General features: G+C 34.8%; 1 protein-coding gene across 1 annotated transcript in view; it reads right to left on the minus strand.

The window, feature by feature from the left end:
* ASB5 (ankyrin repeat and SOCS box containing 5) overlaps positions 1-18,571 on the minus strand; it is a 52,105-nt gene extending 33,534 nt beyond the window's left edge. The window contains exon 1 of the mRNA XM_008583734.1: positions 18,262-18,571. Within this exon, the coding sequence (XP_008581956.1) occupies positions 18,262-18,457 (196 nt within the window). The 5' untranslated portion in view covers positions 18,458-18,571. The remainder of the gene's footprint in view (positions 1-18,261) is intronic.
* Between the last annotated feature and the right edge of the window lie 2,669 nt (positions 18,572-21,240).

A 21,240-nucleotide genomic window follows, 5' to 3' on the forward strand; every position in this document is an offset into this window, starting at 1 on the left:
TTTTAGAAGCTGATTGTGTTGTTGTTCTCATAATTTTAATTTTGTGGCCTATGAGTTACTTAAAGATATTTTTTTAATTTCCAAACATACGAGTATTTTTTTTTACTAATTACATTTTGTTAATGATTTCCACATTAATTTTACTGAGGTCAGTGGATATGATCTTTATCAGGGGTCAGCAAACTGTGTTCATGGCCAAATCTGGCTGACCACCTATTTTTGTAAATAAAGTTTTATTGTAATAGAACAAAACCCATTCATGTACACATTATCTATGTTTTTTTTTAGATGACTGCAGAGCTGAAAGCCCAAAAAGACTAAAATATTTACTCTCTAATCCTTCACAGGAAAAATTTGCCAACCTCTGGACTGTATAATACTAGTTACTGGAAATTTATTGAGACATGCTTCATGGTCCTGTATATAATCAATTTTCATAAGTGTTCAAAATGTACGTGAGAAGAATGTGGATGGAGAGTTTCATCTATTAATCAGACTGACCTTTCTAATTTCTTCTTTATGTTGATATAATTAACATGTTTGCTTAATCAATCAATTACTAAAATAATTTCATTAAAATTTTTCTCTCCTTGTAGTTATGTCCATTTTTGAATTTTACATTGTGAAGCAATTTTATTGGGTAAATACACAGAATTGTTACAGTTTCTTAGTAAATTCAACCTTTTATCATTATATAGTGGCCATCTAGTAATTTTTTACATCAAATCTTATTTTTTTCATATGAATATAGCAATACTTTCAGTTAGTATTTTTCTAGGGCACATTTTTCTTGATCCTTTTATGTTCAACTCTTCTGAATCCTTTCATTTTAGATGGGTCATCTCTAAAAATATGTTGCTGAATATTACACAAATTCAATGTGAAAATATTATCTTTTAATTGGAAAATTCAGTCAATTTATAGTTATTTAAAAACTGCCATATTTGGATTTACTCTCCCCCTATTAGTTTTATGCTTTGTAGTTGTCCTATGTTATCTATTTTGTTGTTTGTCTTCTTTAGTTATTTAAAGTTTATTATTGGAAAATTCAGTCAATTTATAGTTATTTAAAAACTGCCATATTTGGATTTACTCTCCCCCTGTTAGTTTTATGCTTTGTAGTTGTCCTATGTTATCTATTTTGTTGTTTGTCTTCTTTAGTTATTTAAAGTTTATTATTTTTTTCCTTCCTCTACTCTGAGAGATATATATTATACTTATGATTTAATATATATCAAGAAAATAACTATAAAAGTCAGTCACTCCATCTTGGTGGGACAAGGAAAGGGTATTGTAAATGGAAAGAGATTCCTGCAGGCTCCTGGGGTTCCAAGAGTGTTCTATTTCTTGACTTGAATGGCGGTTATACAGGTTTCTGTTTTAGAATCTACTCTAAACTCTATAAATAAGTTCTGTTCATTTTTTTTTTCTGGATGTGATATATTTCATGATTAAGAAAATACTAAATAACAAAAGAGCCCAGCCACAAAGTTTTTAAAATAGAGAAGAAACATATCACAGATAATATAACATCCCAATAAAAGAACAGAAGAGAAAGCATTTGGCTCTTTCTTACTCTATCTTTTGTCCACACTGCAGTACCACTGGGGCTCGCTGCTCGCCCTGACTGCCCTAATCTGCTGAATTTCTGCTCCACAACTGAAGGCAATGAGAGACTTTAGTTCTTTCCCATTTGTGCTGAGGAGTAACTGTTCACCTCTATGAAACAAACAGAGGATCGAGATGACCTAGGAACTTTCTCTGAGCACTGAAAGTGTGCACAGTGGAGAGGATGACAAATTATGCAGATGGAAGAGTACTTAGAATGGCTGGGGAGCGGAACTGCAGACAATGTGCTTCAAGTGACCTTGGGTGATCTTTGAAAGGAAGGGAATAAAGGAAATATTGTCTGCAAGACCACAGGGAGTGCTCTACAATAATTGTCATTACACATTATTTGGTGACTCGAGGCAGTTGTTCTGAGGAGTTTCCATGTTCTGGTATAGGGTGGCGGAGGTCATGGCTGGGATAAATTCATAAAAGGTAATTTGGGTTCTTTGTGCTAAAAGCTTTTCTGGTACAAAGATGATTCACCAAAAGCCTAAATGATTTGAAAGAATCATAGCATTTCAGAGCTAAAAGTGGACTTACACATCATCTACTTTAGTGACTTACAAATGGCTTCAAAGAGCCCTATGAGCTTATTAAAGCTACCTCAGAGTGTGCTGGCAGAGTGTGGGGCTCTGTCTTCAAACAGTGCAGCTTCTACTCTACCAGCTTTACAAACTGAGCTTCCAGCTTATCACAAAAGAAAGGGTCAATGGCTTAAAAAAGAAAAATGACAATTCAAATGCCACTGATTCTTTCTAACTTCTTCATTTTACAGATCAAAAGGCTGAGAGAGGGTAGGTGGTATCCTCAAAGTCACCCATGGTGTTACCAGCAAAGCAAGACTGGAACCAAGATTATCTGCTTCCTACCTAATATCTTATGTGAACAAATCTAAATCAGTGAATATAAAATGAGGAAGGCAAAAACAGATCTAATAATCAATAGCACCTATTGCATAAGGTTTTTGTGGGGATTAAATGAGTTTATAATGGTAAATGTTTAGAACAGCCCCAACACTTAAGAAAAAACTGGGTTTTTCTATTTTCCCAAAATGACAATGTTCTGGTCCTTTCATTCTCTTTATCCACTTTGTTCACATCTTTTTCTATCTCTACCAACTGCCAGCTTGAAATTTTAAAAGGGTCACAAATCCATACAAGGAATGAAATCAGCAACCTTTGTTCTCTAGTCTGAGGACAACAGCTGCTGGGGAGAAAATCTGATATGCATCACGGATAAGGACTTAATGTAAGAACAATTTTACACATAATCCTTCTCCTCCCCGCAGGTCTAGCCACAAATAGTTTTATCACCACTAGCCATGTGCTCATGGAAGGTTTATGCGCTGACATCAGTTAGGATGTTTTATGTTGTTATTTTTCATGAAAATTGAACGTATTTGCAGAACTAAGTCTTAAGAGCAGAAAGTATAGAAAGGTAGGAGTCCCAGGTGTGCTGGCCTTAACTCCAACTTTACAAGCCATGGTGGTATCACACCCACTTTGGCAGAGCAGCTCCGGGTGTCCTGCAGGTATTCTGCCTCGGTCCAACTATCTCTAAACAGGAGGCCCAGCCCACTGTGGGGGAGGCTGCTTTTTCCTTTCTCTTCCTGCTGTTGGCTGTCCAGTGAGCTCAGATGGTTAGAGCACAGCCTTATAACCCCAAGGTCATGGGTTCGGATCCCCATACCAACCAGCTTTCAAGAAAGAAAGAAAAAAAAAAGACCTTTTCTCCTTTTGTTGCATTCACTACAGAGAAACAGAGTTCCTGACACTGGAGACAGATCGTTCCTCCCACTATAATCCTCTAGCAGCACAGTATGAATGAGCCAGTTGTGTGCATAGGCAAAAAAGCAAAATTTCTGTTTTTTGTTTGTTTTAATCATTCCTACTACTTTGCTAACTAAAACAGATACTAAAGGATTGGAGCACAGGCATAATAGACAGAGTAGCTTGAAGGGTGAAGAACTAAAGTCCAGAGGTACTGTTTTCAGCAGGTATTGATTCTCGGTTCTATATCAGCCTTATCCCTTCTTGTAATACTTTCTAACACTTGACAATTTTCTGATCTGCTTCAGAGAAAAAAGAGAGCAATCTCTTGTCAGTTGGTGTTTGTGGTGTTTTCTGCCTGCTGTACACATTTTGAAGTACCATATTAAGCATTTGATTTTAAATGAATGAAGAAATAACATTTAATAATATTTGAAGTTTGGTCAGAACATTTAAAATATTAAGAATAAAGGTATATTCACTTAAAATGGGAAATCAAAAGGTGAACAAGCAGCATTCTTCACCAGAAGGAAAGCGATCTTCAAGTTAACAGTCATTAAGTAATTCTAGTTAAAAAGAAACACATAAAGGGGTTGTTTTATGGGGGGTGGAGGGGGGGCTGGTATTATGACAGTTTCATGAGGTTAAAAGGAATCAGGAAAAGGGACAATAAGTTTGATTAAGAAGAAGGAGTAAAAGGCTTTACTTATAGATTCAATTTCTGGACAGTATTGAATTTCTGTCACTTATTCTTTGATAATTAACTCTCAGAGTCACTATCCATTAACATTTATTCACAACATTAGACCAGGCACCATTAGAATAAGTTTGATTAAGAAGAAGGAGTAAAAGGCTTTACTTATAGATTCAATTTCTGGACAGTATCGAATTTCTGTCACTTATTCTTTGATAATTAACTCTCAGAGTCACTATCCATTAACATTTATTCACAACATTAGACCAGGCACCATTAGAATAGGCACCATCCTATAAAAAAGTGGTAATAAAATCCATTTACTTAGGTTTGAATCCCCTCACTTTCCCCCTTCCTCTTTTCTTTCTTCCTTTCTTGAATATTTATTAAGTGCCTGCCATGTATAGGCATTTTTGTAAGCTCTGAGGATGAAATGAGTCGCTGCTTCATGAGGTTCACAAGTCAGTAAAAATACCAGCTTGATGACCAGCATTAATAAGTCCATGTTGAATCAGTTTAGGCTATCATGAGTGTGGGGAGAAAGCATCACAGAGTTAATTCTGTCTTACTGAGACTGTTACAAAGACCCTGAAAGACAGACTGCAACCTGATACAGAGATTAGCTCTGCAAAAAGGACATTGCCTGTTTCATAATATAAAACAAACAAAATCCCACAAATGACAAGGATGAGTGATGTCAGAAGCAATGGCAGAACACCAGGGCTCACATTTTTACTTTCATCTAAGTAGATCACTAACCTTGAACAAGCTCCTCTACATTTTTAAGCCTCTGTCTTCTCTGCAGAAGAAGCATATTACTACTTACTTATGTAGAGGACAGTTATGTGGCTGAAAAGGGATAATGGAAAAATGATAAAAATATAACCTATTATCATTAGAAAGTGTGAGGTAGGCCATGTCAAGTCAAAGCCTAGGAATAAAAACTGTCAAAAAAGACTGCCTTACTGTACCTATTAAGTCCAATTAGAGAGAATTTGAGAAACAAAGGATTCACTTTCTGATGAAGAGGTTTTACTTTTACTTTACTTTTTTCCATTTCTCATCTTCTCCTCTGTCTACAATATTAGCCACATAATATTTACTAGAAAAGTAATACATACGTGTACTGCAATTTAAGAAGATGTAGGATATGAAAAATTTGTATTTATAAAATGAATAGATAGTTTATTTCCAAAGAGACTCTTTTAAGTAATACATTTACACAGTATGACAAAAATTTAGTGATTTACTAAAAGCTGTTTATATACAATTTATAAAGCACAACTGTGTATATATTCCCATGTATATATTTCATTGGTATTTTACCACATTTTAAACATAGCTTTTAAAGTACCTAGGATTTAGGTACTTTATTATTTTGAAAAATAGAAATTCTGTTAGAATATTACTATTCTGATATTATCACACAGAACTGGATTTCTATCATCTGAGAGAACAAATGGTCAGTATTGTATCATCAGCATTATTCCTTGAGTCTGTGAAAAAATAGGCTAGATTGAGCTATGTCCTGAAAACATTAGGAGTTTTCATATACTGATGTGTTACTCAGAAATGCTACTGTCAAGTTTGTGAAGTCACCATAAGACATTCCATTTTGAGAAAGTTCTTTGTCCTTCATTATATTCCTGCCAAGCTTTCAGTAGTAAAACCACATTTCTGACTTGAGGTTGAGATTCACTCTGACCTCTACATGCTGTTGGTGAAAGCTAGCCTCATGGATCTTGCATCTAAGTATTAATTTTCCTATTGTTTAGATCACCACTTTGTTCCTGATTGTAATATTTATAGTGGTCTCATACTGACAAGCAAAGACAAAAATCATTACTTGTGATTTATTATTTTCTGAACAGAGGCTTTGCCACCTTCAGATAGCTTATGCAGTTGCCTGATAAGGAAGCAAATGTTCCTAGCAGCCAAAGCTCTTGAAAGGAGACTTTATAAACCTGTGCATAGGGCTCCAAATAATTTAAAATATGGATCAGATCTTGAGGTTTTTCAATGATTCTATGAGATAATTCTGCATCCTTATTTCCAGATATAATCTCCTTGTTTAAAATGATTTATTTTTCTCTTTTCTCATAAGAAAAAAGAAAAATTTTTTTTAAATATGTCTAGTGAAGAACTATGTTTTGTTCACTTCCTGAACAGAGCAGCTGGCCGAAAAGGGCAAAGAATATAAAGGAAAAAAGCCAAACCCCTGAGCCAGTTGACTCAGCTCTTCCCTGTTAATGTCATTATATTGCGTCTTTCCTTTTCAGCTGCCAAGTATTAAGAGAAAGGAAAACAAAAGGACAAGAGGCTTTTAAGAAGGATGGTTTGGCAGAGGATGTTAATATCCGGTGCTTTGATATGTTGGAGGTTAAGCAGCTTCAACTCTTTCTATGGCACTGACTATAAAAGAGTAACCAGAAATTTGCCATTGCATGCCATTGTAACATGGTGTTACTAATTTATCACAGAGTCCTCACAGAGTGACCCAGGTTTTCCTACAGTATAGCTGTGACCAGGTATTTGACAAGATTTGCCCAGGAAAACACTTCTGTCCTAAGAATTTCTGTCAAGGAAAGTTTCTTTGACAGTGTAAGATCATAGAAGAAATTCCTGCAAGGAATTTTTAAACTCCCAACTCTGCACTAGCTTTCGAACCAGAACATTCTGTCCGGATCCTGGCCACACTAGCCTAACTCTCTGTATTGCTTTGTTCCAATCCTAGGTAATAGCTCAGAATGTCCTGCTTTCTTTTGTGAAGCTCATCAGAGAGAGTATCTGAATAACAAGCATATCTCGAGCCTTAAAGGCATAAAATAAACTACTTATTTTTGCTTATATTTTTGGCAAACTTTGCATTTTATACACTTTTTAAACAGTTCAAATATTCTATTATCTTTCCGTCTGTATGGAAAGGTCCAGTAGACAGACCACATGCATGGCACAGAGACCTTATGAACTTGAGGCTTGATTTTGCCCTTCATCCTTCGCTTACTCTGTGTGAAAGGCCATGGAGCGGAAGAGGCCATTCGTTAAGAGTAAAAGTTCACTAGCCTATGGAATCTGGATTAAAATTCTGCTTCTTTCATTTACTACCTGGAAAAGTTGACTACTGAACCTTTCAGAGCTTCAGTTGATTATTGTTAAACTGACATATACATAAAACCAACCACTTAAGTTCTTTTTTTTTTTTTTTTTTTTCCCTTTTTGTCTTTTTTCGTGTCCGGCAACGGATCGCAACCGTCAGTGTCGCGCCCGTACCGGACCGGGACCGGCAACGGGATCGCAACCCTCTGTGTTGCTCCCACATCTCGCTCAGCCAGTGAGCGGGAACCGGTCTGTATGTGGGATCCGAACCCTCGGTGGGAGCGCCACCGCGCTCCCAAGCGGCGCACTGTAGCAGTGTGCCACCGGGCCGGCCCAACCACTTAAGTTCTAAAACGGTTTACCTAAAGAGCTAACATGATGGGATAGAACATGTTCTTAGTAGACATGCCCTGGTATTATTGTGTGCTTGTAGCAACCATTGGACAAACACAATTTATCATAATTTACTATCTATTCTTACTACACTTCTTTGTGTTACTAAGTTGTGGGCAGTTTTATATTGATGTTGAATGTTTACAAAGTATAATATAAAGAGCTAACATTTATGGAGTGTTAACTATATGCCAGACATTGTGGTAAGTGGTTTAGGAAATAACTTTTATCCCATATAAGGTTTATATTAATCATCTAGAGTAAGTATCAGTATCTCCATTTTACTGATGAAGAAAATGAGGCCTACATATGTTAAGCAACTTGCCTAAGATCACACAGCTAGAAAGTGCTAGAACCATGATAGAACAATTTATGTCTGTGTAAATATCTATGATATTGGCAATGTGATTTTAACCTCCATTTTCTCCTATTTAAGGTCTTTTTTCATTCTACGAATATTTGCTGACTTTCTTCAATAGCCAAGGCATTGTTTTTCCTGTATGCCATTGATAGTTATTTCAAGTACCAAGTGACTTTTTGTCTAGTAAATTGTAATTTCCCTCTCCAGAATAACCGCAGTTTTGATGGATCTACTTTCCTTGTAGTTCTGTTACAATTCAGTCTTTATTCAAGTATTTGGCGAGAATCACATATTTGTCTTATGAGCCTTAGGTTATTTACAAACTGCTTTTTATCCCTTCTAAATAACAGAAATTTTTTCCTTCTAAAAATAACATTTTCCTCCTAAATACTTTGTCTTGCAAAAGTAACAAAATAATAAAAATATTTATTATAATGCTATAGAACTGGGCTTGTGGTTATTTGTATCCTGTCTGATCAGAGTGTCTTTGCTTACCTAGGTGACTTAGGCCATGCCAGATAGTCTAAGCTGACAATGTGACATGGGGGAGAGAGGCTTGGTCCTTGTGATATAAGCTCAACCTCTGAGGCTCTGAGGTGTGGGGGCTTGAGGGGGCGGGGCTGGAGACTAAAGTCAGCCATGCAGTGATCAATCATGTCTATGTGACCAAGCCTCAATAAAACTCTAGACACCAAGGGGGGAAAAATAAGCTTCAAATGATTATAAAAAATTCAATCATTGGGGCTGGCCTGGTGGCACACTGGAGAGTGCGCCGCTTGGAAGTGCGGCAGCGCTCCCGCCGAGGGTTCGGATCCCATGTGGAGACCGGTTCCCGCTCTCTGGCTGAGCGCGGTGCGGGCGCAACACCGAGGGTTGCGATCCCATTACCGGTCAGTAAAAAAGACAAAAAGGAAAAAAAAATTCAATCATTGAATCCAATTAACTTTAATAAATTAAAAATATTTTTAAAAAAATTATCATCAGACCCAGTATACCCTAAATCTTGAGCTTACTTAAACAGATTTCCCTTTCTTTCATGTTCTTAGAAGGTCATATCAATTAGATATGCAAATATTCTTTTAGGACTTAGCATTCACTATTCTGGAGATTTTCTCTCCAACCCAAACTGGTCTTGTTTTGTTGGTTTCTTTGAGTAACGGTAAGTAGCCATAAAACTTAGCTCCTATAATAGATTTTAATAGCTGAGCAATTTCATTATAACTACAGTTTGTGGGATAGAGATGCTTATATTTTCATTTAGCTACTTTTCTTTTAGATCTTGGAGAGTCACTATAAAAAAGTATTCATTCTTTCGCAGACTCAATAGATCTGCGATTCTGTGTATTTGAACTCTAAAGGAACTAGCATTCTTTCTTTCTCCAAATTTACCATTCTGGATCACAGTTCAAAAGGGAAATAAGACACAAAGCTTCCAAATTCAAGAATTTATTTGGTGCATCACTTCATTCTAAAAATTACTTACTCTTTTCATTTGATGGATGATAGAAATTATCATTTCTCTAGTGAATGAGGTAGAGTTTGGCAAACAAAAGTGATCATGAATCTACTTCATTGTTAATCAAAAATGTGTTTGATTATTACTGAGGAGTTAGTCATTCACAAAATCACAATTGCTTCTGCAGTTGTTATTTAACCACTACTGTAGTGTGTTGAAGCCTCTTTAGAAGAACGATGACTTCCTTTCACACTTTGGCAGACTAAACTTATTCAATCTACTAACAGGGGACCTTGTAGTGTTATGATAGTCAACAACAGATTTTCAATGGATGGGCCTTAACTTTAATTTTATCCTTGTCAGTTTCCATTTAAATCAAGCTGCACACTTGACAGTTGAGGTGAGCAGTGCTTCTATTTAAGAACATGAATGGTGTTTAGGTGTTCAATTTCAGTTTGTTTGTACTCTGCCCATAGTTTAAGACTATAAGCCTTCTGGAAAGAGTCTATGTATTTCCAAAGGATTCTATTTTACTCAGTAGGTTAATGGTGACATGGAAATTTTAGCTGCCCTGATGGAGAGAGGATGCCTTCGTGCCATTTCACATAATTATGCACATTCCTGACAGGCCCCAAATGTTTGCTATTCCTCTAATCCCTAGGAAAGAATGTTGAAAGGATATTCACTTATGACTCCTATTATTGGATGGTTAGGTTCTGTAAAGATGCATGTAATTTAATATTTTAAATAGACGAGGACGGTTTAGTTTTGTACATTATTTTATCCCTTCCTTTGAAAAAATATTTCTCTTAAAGCTCAGCTTATGAAGATGATGAAAGTTGAGTTACTTCATTTAAAGAGGGGAGGAGGCCCTTAGGAACCTGTCCCCTCACACCGCCCTAGCTTCTCAGCCCCCAGGGCTCTTCTAGAAAGCTCTTAAATCTACTTAGAGGACATATTTTTTAAACCTTTCTCTAGGTAACCAATGGGAATTATAGAACTGAGGAGAGAAAAGAAATCATTCTAATATACATATATGTTCACCTTTAACCTAAATTTCACAGAGTGAACTTGTTTAATCACAGACCAGCTGGCAGTATCTTTGGGTAGTAACAATTTAACAACTTATGAGACTTCTTAAGTCTCCCCGTCCTGACCTGATATTGTTTGGTCATTTCCAGTCTAAAAAGCCAGTGGTCTGCTCTGTAGCCTTGCTGAGGGAAGGTTGGTAAGAATGAATGATTTGTTTCCTATGCAGCTGGGGAAGGAAAAAAATGCCAGAAGTTCTACCAAGGCCATAAGCAAACTCTTTTTCTTTTCCCTTTATTTCTCCTTTCTTCCTTCCATCCTTCCTTCCTTCTTTTATTTTTCTTTCAATCTGAGAGTGGCTTTGGAGAAAGAGGCATTTCAAATACTCCACCTGCTTTCAATGACATGGATTTTCTTCACTGGAAATAATCTTTCTTTTCTCCTCTCCAGTTTAGAAAATAGGCTTAAGCTAAATGTGTTAAACTTGTTGCAGGGATCCACAAAATTGTCATGGAGCACTGTGAGGATATGCACCGAGTTCATGTCAGGCAGCATTCCGTATTCTCTGAGATGCAGTTCACGAAATACATATTATAATATATAAAATCATTACACCAAGGAGTTTGTAAAATACTTATGGTGGTAATTATTTCCATCATTAGCTAATGACTCTTCTTTCATAAGCTGAGTCCAGTAAAGGCATTAGAAAGTTCTTAATAGAACTGTTTACCTTTGGATGTTTAATTTGAAAAGATGTGTCTTTATTTTTCCCATTGCTACCAGCCTCTCAACTATGTCTTTTTATTTGTAATATTAACACTTCGACCTTTGTTCCAGATGAACCAAGCTTGTTTAATTCCACATTCTAAATTTATCCTCTTTTTTTCTTTATCTTCAGCTTTGTTTCATCTCCACTTCTACATAACCAGATATGTTCTGCCTTTAAATTTCTGCCTCAAGTTCACCCTTCCCTGTGAAATGCCTTATACTCTCAGGAGTCCTCAGTCTTTCCTCCTCCTGACTTCTAAGAGACTATCAATTGCAAAACTTAACTTTTCGGTGTAGCACCTCATAATTTTCTACTTGTTTGCTGTTTGGTTGTTTTACACGTGCACGGTTTGGCTTCCCTTATCTAAGTCTTTCTTCTTTTACTCAAAAAGCATGTATTATACATGGTAAAAATATATATTATATGCATAGAAATTATATACATAATACATATTATATATTTTACATATTATGAATTAGTTATATATATATATAACTAATATACATTTATAATGTACATGTGTATAGCACACAACATTGTGCCAGAAATAGAGTTAGTATCCAAGTATTTACTGGACTGAATTAAATCCAAAACTATATCAGTTACGTCAATGAATAAGAAAAATAGCTTATTTTAATAATTTGCCACCTTCTAAGAGAGATAGTTATCTTCTAAAAGAGATAGGGAAGCAGAAAAATAAGATATAGTTTTCATTCTTTCACTGTCCTTATTATATAAAAATCTTAAAAGAGTTGACTGTGTCAACGTCACCTATCAAAATACACAAAAGCCATTTTGAAATTTTTTTACCAAAATATGTCATTTTCCAAAAAGCTTAGTAATAAGCAATGAGCATATTTGTTCCCCTCATAAAAATATACCATTTTTTTTTTTAAAGACATAACTCTGAGCCTTAAGATAAAGCTTTTGGTAAGAAGTATGTGTAAATAACAGGTTGAGAAGTGAAAAAGTAGGAGTAAAAGTGGGTAACTGAGATTTTTTGAGCATCATGAGTAAGGATATATGCACAATTGTGGGAGAAAACATGTATATTGTTAGTACAGCTTTTATTTAACTGACATATCCCAGGCAGAGCTATTCTTAGGTTCATACTCTTGCCCCTGTAGTCCCATAGCACCTTCTTTAATCCTGTAAAATAGCATTTACTGTGTTACTTAATTACTTGGTTATCTGTCTCTCTCCCGCTAGACTATACACACCTTTAGGAAAGGGACTGTGGTTTGCTTGTATATTTTATTAAGCCCTATCACAGTGCCTTTGACCTAGGAGATACACAAATAAACATTGCATAAGTATGTTATAAGCAATAAATGAGCAAGTAATAGAATGACTAAAGGAAGGAAGAAAGGAACAAAAACGTATGAATAGAATATTCATAGGAAAACAGATCCCTCCTAAGCTATCACCAGCAATGTCAAGTTCTTTAACTCCAGAAATTCCAGCATTCTTCCAAAGCCAGAGGAAAGCCATCAATATGTTAAAATTTGGTGAAGTATTTTCTAAACTTGGAACTTAGTTCCCAGATTCCATTTTTAATTCACAAGATTATAATGTTCTCTTTCAAAAAAAGTGTTCTGGCATTTCTGAAAAATAGTAGAGCTTGGACAAAATTAAAACTTCTTTTAAAAAAAAATTTTAGTAGCACTTTTGAGTATAAGATCATGTCTTTTGTGATATAAGAGCAGTTCTACTGATTCCAGTTTATTCTTATATACAGTCGTTCCACCTAAGTATAGAAAATGTGTTCAAAAACTCTCACATCCTCAGGGTGTTTTTATACCTTTATATAGTGAACACCATTAAAGGCATCATCTACAGATTTGCCTCCCGAAACTTATCGCTGCTGAGATTCTGCAAAATGTTTCTAACATAACTGACCTCGTGCACAATTGACAAAGCATTACCAAAAATCACATGAAACAAGTTGCATCTCAGAAACAGGTACAATGAATATTACTGCTGCCACCATTGGCATCTACTGTAAAGTTAAATTCCTAAAGTTGGTTTTAAACCTAGGAGGGACACTAAATAAAAAAAACAGAAAAGATGTTATATCAAATTCTTCCTGCTTTTCTTATTCTGGTTATATTATTTTCCAAAATGACAAGTTCTTTGCCATTTGACTTGAGGTGGCACATTTACACAGTATCCTATTTCCAAGTGTGAACCATAGATCTGACAAAAAATAATTGCATGCTTAATGGCAGTCCTAAATCCAAACTTATAAAATCACAAGCACAAATATTCTATCAGATGATTCTACATACATTTTGTGTTCTATATAAAGTCTCAACCATAAAAGGAGAGCCTGAAGAGGTTGAGTGTCACCACATTGTTTCTCAAGCAGCTCACAGAAACATATTACTGTGCTGAATTTTCCATAATCCAAAATTTGGTTCATGGCCTTGAAGGCTCAGAAACATGATCTATCAGCAGGGCTGAAGCAAACTCACATCTCAGAAGCGTACTTACAACACAAAGAGCACAAAATACTAAAGATTGATATCAAGATGCAATATATTTATTTACAACAAGAACTATAAACGTCACATGAACTAAAACCCTCCTGAGGGCAAGCTAGCACATTTTCTTTTTGTGGGCTGATCTAGATGAGGAGCCAAATCATAATCAGAAGGCTGCTTGGTGGTTAAAAAAAAAAAAAAAGTGGAACAAAAGGAATACATTAAATAAATCAAATACAAGACTAGAAATGAGATTCTGGCACTACTACTTCCTCATTTACCTTGCTATTTCACAGTAGAGATAGGTAGGTGACCCACCAGACTCACCAAGCAGCTAAGGGTTCCCCTCCCAGGGGTGGCCTTGGCTGGGAGCTGCAAACTTGACCTGTGTGGCTAATCAATCCTGCTGCTGACCGACACGTTAATATCTAATTGTGGGACACACTCAGTCACCCTCAGGTAACATCTCCTCTGTCTGCCAATGCTATTTAAAGGCATCATCAGATTCTTTCTTTTCTTTTAAAAAAATTTTGTTGTTGTTTCTTTCTTTTCTTTCCACATCACTACCACCAAACCAGTCTATGTCCTCCCCTTTTATAGCAAGGTCCTAACTGGTCTAACTACTTCAATTCTGTCCCTTTGTCCAACTCCAAAGATTACTATAGAAATCTACCTTAAATTCCAGTTACATACATGTCCTTTCTTACACCAAAAACTCTTGGTAACTCCTGTTAAAGGCATCATCAGATTCTTTCTTTTCTTTTAAAAAAATTTTGTTGTTGTTTCTTTCTTTTTTTTCCACATCACTACCACCAAACCAGTCTATGTCCTCACCTTTTATAGCAAGGTCCTAACTGGTCTAACTACTTCAATCCTGTCCCATTCCCTTCAAACCTCCAAAGATTACTATAGAAATCTACCTTAAATTCCAGTTCCATACATGTCCTTTCTTGCACCAAAAACTCTCGGTGACTCCTGCCTTCAAAATTAAGTCAGAATTTCTTAGCCTGTCATTTAAATCCTTTCACATCTTGGACCAATTTATTACTATTTCTCTACTGCATGAACTCTCCACTTCAGTCAAATCTACTATACCCAATATTTCATGTGCACCCCTAAATCCACGCCTCTGTTCATTCCTGGGGTCAACTCAAGATCTGCCTTCTCTGTGAAGTTATCTCTGTAAGTCCAAATCTGAAATTGACCCTTTCATTCTTTTGACTCATCTGGCATTTAGTATACCTGTAAAGTGATTATTATACGTAGATATCCTGTCTCCTCAATTAGAATATAAACTACTTACGGGTAGGAGCACTCAAGATCTGCCTTCTCTGTGAAGTTATCTCTGTAAGTCCAAATCTGAAATTGACCCTTTTATTCTTTTGACTCATCTGGCATTTAGTATACCTGTAAAGTGATTATTATACGTAGATGTCCTGTCTCCTCAATTAGAATATAAACTACTTATGGGTAGGAGGAACACATTTTGCCTTTTTTGTGCCCTGTATCTTCAGTGTCTTAATATCAGGGGTGCTCAAAAAATAGGTTCTTAGACCTGGTCCTCTCTACTTACAGGCAAAACTGCTGAACTTCAGAGTGTAAGATACAACTTGGAAAGTATTGCCCTTAGAGGAGAAGAGCTGTCTCTTGAAGGTCCTTAGGATATTAGTAGCTCATGGCTTCTTCTAGGCCTCAGAAGTAATTTCACCAAATTAATGTATTCCTCCACGTCCTCATTCACTCTCGCCACTATTTAATATTATAGTTAAAAACACGTTTCAATTCCTGTTAGTCTCACAGTCAGTTTCAAAGTATAGTGCTAGCTCTAAAAATAGACTAGACCTCTAATATATAGAGATGGAAATCAGGTCATTTAACAGGAAGAATGAAGCAGAAGGTAGTTATATAGGAAAACAAAATAAAGAATATGTCCATCAATATGATGGTGGTGTTAATAAAAGGCTTCAGAGTCAAAATGATTTGTAAAGTTTATTGGAATAGCAAAGCATTCAAGAAAGAAATAAGACATTTTGGCTACCAATTAGCTTTTCAGCATTCTTGTGTGTAATCATACCTTAGTCCCAAACCTGATTGGAACATGGTTTTAAAAAAACACCTTACATTCGTCTAATACAATGAGCTGATTTGCAATAGTATCTAGAAAAACTAATAATTCCTTTTATTTCATACCAAAGTATACTGTTTATGGGGAAGATACCCAGAATGTTATCAAAAGGGTCTTCTGTGATTATGAAAGACATGAAAATGCACACATCATCTCTTATTTCATGGAATTTGGCAACTCCACATCAGAAATGTTGGGGAGCAATTTGGTTAAGCCTTGAAAGTGAGAATGAGAAACCTAATTCAAAGTGGCATAAAGGTGATAATCTTTCCTAGGAAGGTGGAAATTGCTGGATTAAACAAAGATAATTAAGCCTGATTAGTTAACTATAAAGATACAAACAAAATAAAAATAGTGTAATTATAGTAAATAAAAGAAAAAGGCATGTTAAAATGAAGAAAGTAATAATTTCCTGGACAAGAAAGAATTAACTCTTAGTTGTAGCAAATTAAGAAAGAGTTTTTGTAAAATCCCTGATTTGGTCTCCTAATGTTAAAATAAAATTGGAGACTAATTATGTTTATATTGGAGAAAATTATAATAATATATTCTATTATTTACTATATAGATTAATGTCTGATATTGAAAGGCAGAATTTTGTTAAATAGATGTAACATTAAAAATAATACAACACAAAATTTTGAAAAACTTTGTTCCATTTTATATTTGTATGAAAAGTGTTTTTTATTAGTGACTATTGATTTCCTTCTTTCTTTCCTTCTTGGGACAAAATCCTGGAGTTTTAAAATATCTTAAGATAGAATCGTAAGAGCAGATGGGAAACATGGAAGCCATTTCATTTACTCCATGACTTCTTAGCAAAAACACATTAATATCTGCCTAGAGAGGGGACAGTTGTTTCTTTTTATCTGTAAATATATACAAAAAGGAGCTTCCATAGTCTCCTCTAAACCCCTTGTCAACCCCCCAAAAATGTTTCTTCTTTTTAGCCAGTATTTCAGGTTTTTACTTAAGGCAATTCTTATAATACATAGACACAATTTGACTATGAAGTTACTAGCTATAGGCTGCCTCTGAGAGTAAAGTTTAATACCATATGATCATATAATCTGTTTATAACCAGAAATATGGCTTTTGTTCTAAAATCTAGTTTTCTATGTTTGCTGTTTTGTACACAAATATTCTATTTACCAACTGAATTTTTTTTTCAGTTGGATCACATACTGTGTTTGTCACATTTAAATACAATTATGCCTGTTCTGAAGCAGAGCCGGTACGTAAAGAATTAAATACTGTCTATTTCTTCTAGGCCTTATCTTTCCTGTGAGAATTTCATATTGGCCTTTAGATTTTTCTCATTTTGAGTGAGTACATAAATTCTTTTCTTTGCATAAGGGCAATCTTCCTCAGGAAAAATATATTCATTTTTACACACCTCACGCACACACAAAATTTTCCACCTTCATTCAACTTTCCGTGTGCTGACAGAGTAACTTAGATTTTAAAATAAATTATGTCACAAATTGAAAAATAGATTTTAAGGAAAATAGATATTAAGAAGACAAGCTTTGTACTCTAAGTGATCTTTTTGTAAAAATCTATATTCTCTAATTGTGTGATAGTAAATTTTGATTCTGAATATTTAAGCTTCTTTAGAGGTATTTGAGCTGTAAAATATTCATGCATGCCTGCTGATTTTCAAGTCAGAAATGAATCTAAAGACTAAAAGAAATTCAAATGTCACTTTGAAGCCCACCATATGAATTATTTTTATTGTACAAAATATTGGTCAAACAGAATGTAAATGGTTTTACAACCTTCAAATCTATAGTTAAAATTATTATTTCTCATTTAGTTTCATACTTCAATTCCTTCTAAGGAACATGGATGCACTTAGCTACACATATAAAATTTGTTAATTCATGTTCCTATCCTTTTATAATCAATTTTTCACAAACTGAGCAAAGCAACAACAATCTCATCAGGAAAATAAATGTTACTAATCTTCGTTTTTTGTGCTTTATTTTAGAATCAAACGGTTAATCTTATTAAACTAAAGTTGTGAAAAACAAAATCATGAAATCCTATCTCTATAACAATTATTTTACATATAACTAAAGATTTGATTTAGAATTATATAATCCAGGTACATGTTAAAGGACAATTGAAGTGCAATCAGTTACTTCTTAAACTAATCTCTAAAACTATGACTTGGCAAGTGAGATGTTTAAAGTTTTAAAATATTTATTACTAGAAAAAATATATATTTAATAGTATGTTTCCATTAATCTATTTTGCAATGATATCTTGATTTTAACCCAAACATTTACATAGAAAAGGAATTTTCTTTTTCATAAATCCAAGAAGTGAGTTACAAGTATTTTCCTTAAGGAAAGTTTACAAAATATTCACTTTGAAGCAGTGCATAAAGAAAATATGCTATGTTTTCTTGTATTGTGGATCAAACAATAGTTAAACTCAACTTGAAACAAGAGAGAGTTACCATAAACATACCTTGTCCTTGGGTTACTCCATAAAATTCAGCTGCAATTCTTGCCGCTTCCTTGCGGTTGCCTTTCACGATGTAGAAATGACTAAGGATGGCAAGGCTGATTTTCACAAAAAGCTTGAAACAGAAAAGTGAAAGTATTGTGAAGTAAACATTGGATAACTGTTGAGCAAACGGTCGGCTTTCTTCTAACACCGACATTGCTGCAGAGGAATCTGCGGCAGTCTTTAGTTAGATCCAAGTCTCAAATGTGCCTGGCTCTAGTCCGGGATGCTCCTGAACAGCTGGTCCTGAGGAAAGAAAATATCAGCTGGTAATGATGCCTACGGCTCAAAATATTTATACTGTCCGTAAAAGTTCTTCGCAAACTCCTATTGGTCTGAAAATATTCCACGGAAGCAATTGCATCACATGCCACAAGACTCCTGACTTTCCATTCTCAATATAAAATGACACCCCCGCTCCCCTCCTCTGAATTTCATAATCCAAATATTGAAATATACATACATGTTTACTTCCTGTTTTCTATCTAATTATCAAGAATAACTTGAAGACTTTGTGTATGGGGTCCCACTGTTGATGTAAATATATTCATAATATCCAAATAGTTAAATCCATCAGTTTAAGGCTTTAAAGTGGTGCTATTTGTAGACCATGAGCTAAATCAGCAAATAGTCCATGACTCGGATCTTAATGACTACTCATCAAATTAGCCAATTATGTTGTTTTCGCTGTTGTTAGAAAAAAGAATCTTATTTTTCTTACAAGTGATTAGGCTGGAACATCATAGATTAATAATTTTATGTATTCATTCATCCAGCAAACACTTTTTAAGCACCTGTTACCTTCAAATATTTTGCTAGATATTGGGGTGACAAAAATTAATGTAATGATCCCTGCCACAAGGATCTCATAGTCTAGAAGAGGAAACGGACAAGAAATCAGATAAATGCAATACAGATAAGGGCAGGGTATCACAGGAGAAAAAAAGAGGAGGAACTTAATCCTGGTAGGGAAGCATTAGAAAAGGCTTCCTGAAGGAGATGGGATATAAAAAAAAAAGTAAACACAAGCGTTTCATCAAGACTATTCAAAACCAAACAAAACAATATACATTGTAGGCCTAAAATCTTTGTTAACCCCAATGTGATTTATTTGTGAATGAAATGTGACTGTATATATGGGTATCCTTAGGCAAGCTATATTTTAAAAGAGAAATAGAGTAAATTATTAAGAAAAATAATATAGAGTGGCACTATCTTGGCATTGAAGCCAAAAATAATAAGCCACGATACAAAATATCATGTTATACAGAAAGCTTATTTATATATTTATATGACCAGGTTTGGGACCCATTTGTTGTGTTGCTTCCGAATTCTGAGGAGAAGTTCCAAAATAAAGAATAACAACAAAGACATAAGAAAATAGAAGTGGCTCTTCTTGAATAAAAGAGAGTATCAATGATTGATTATATTGGTAAATAAGCAATTTACCTGGGTGTATACTTTTTATACTGTGTATGTAATCTGATTAGACTGATTTACATGACACATTCCTAAGACAGGGGAGAAATTGCTGTAAAATAAATGTGTCAAATAAAGCAGGCTGCTTTTTTTCCCCAGTGAATGAGTGGCTCCCAGAAAAATAAATTAGATCAATATATTAGAGAGAAATTACCAATATCGTTAAGAAAATGGCCCTTGGTATCATTTTCAGAGGCAGAATACCAGCTGAGGAGCCATTAATTGGACCCAGTGTGCCATTTCGTATGTGTTTGGGGAAGCAGTGACAATTAACTTCAGAGAATCAAAGATAAGTTGTGTTCCTCTCTTTACTAGCAATGATGCTGTTCCAGTTAAGTAAACCCATGACAATTTCCCTCCAGTGAGTCTTCCCTGTGGCATGGTGATGCCTGTCCACACACTGGAGAGGTATGCCTGTGGACAGCTGAACCATCACAGTGCCCTGAGTCACTGCAGACTTCCACTTTAATGCTTTACAATCGGAAATAAAACCTGCCTTAGTCATGTCTAGGTGCCTGTCTAAAGTTTCTTTCCTTTCTCTTTCCCAGTAAGTGCTATTATAAGTAATTATCTCCACACTGGCTGATCAGGAGCCTGAATTCTTTTAGGTCAAGAAACACCTATTTAACTAAGGCTGCTATGATTGGTGCATTAAGTTTAAATCTTTATAGTTTCACTATAGGAATAGAAAAATACTACTGTTCAATATTTATGTATAGATGTCAGGTTTTATTTTCATAAATTTCTTGATTCTCACTTCTATTTTCAGGGTTGTTATACTCTCCAAATTTTACCATCTCTAAATGTGTTAATTACTAAATAAAAATTAATGCTGAATAAAATCTCATAGTAAGTGAACTCGTCAAATATAAATCGGATGCTGTATTTTTAATATTATAGATGCTTCTAAATAACACCATGAATAACTATTAATATTTAGAACACACATGAAAAGTATTGTGAATCTATTTTACTGGCATTAGCATTTACTTAAAAATAAAATATTGACTAGTAATTTAAATTATTTATTGAGATAAATGCTTTTATAATTTCTATGTTGAGAGATGATAGGATTTGGTTGATTAGCCAGTACATCCCAACTTTCCAAATTTTGTTGGTTTCAATCAATTGATTAATCACACCAAAATGTATAAATTGAGTTCAACATTGTATTATTAGAATGGGTGATATGAGAAAAGTTAACACAGGAAGAAATCATTTATTGAGGGTCCTCTGTTTGCTATACGCATATATATATACTCATTCACTATTTTATCCAGTCTCAGGGGGATATCATTGTTATTTACATTTTAAAGATGAGAAAAGTAAGACTCAGCTTTAGTGAACTATACAAGTTAATTATGAGCAACAGCACTATGTGAATATAGTTCTGACTCTAAAATACATGTTCAACTTGCCTTTAACACTTTATTTTTAAGCACTTACAGTATGCTTGAGCAA

Source organism: Galeopterus variegatus, unplaced genomic scaffold, assembly GCF_000696425.1.
Source record: "Galeopterus variegatus unplaced genomic scaffold, G_variegatus-3.0.2 Scaffold3018, whole genome shotgun sequence".
Taxonomy (NCBI): domain Eukaryota; kingdom Metazoa; phylum Chordata; class Mammalia; order Dermoptera; family Cynocephalidae; genus Galeopterus; species Galeopterus variegatus.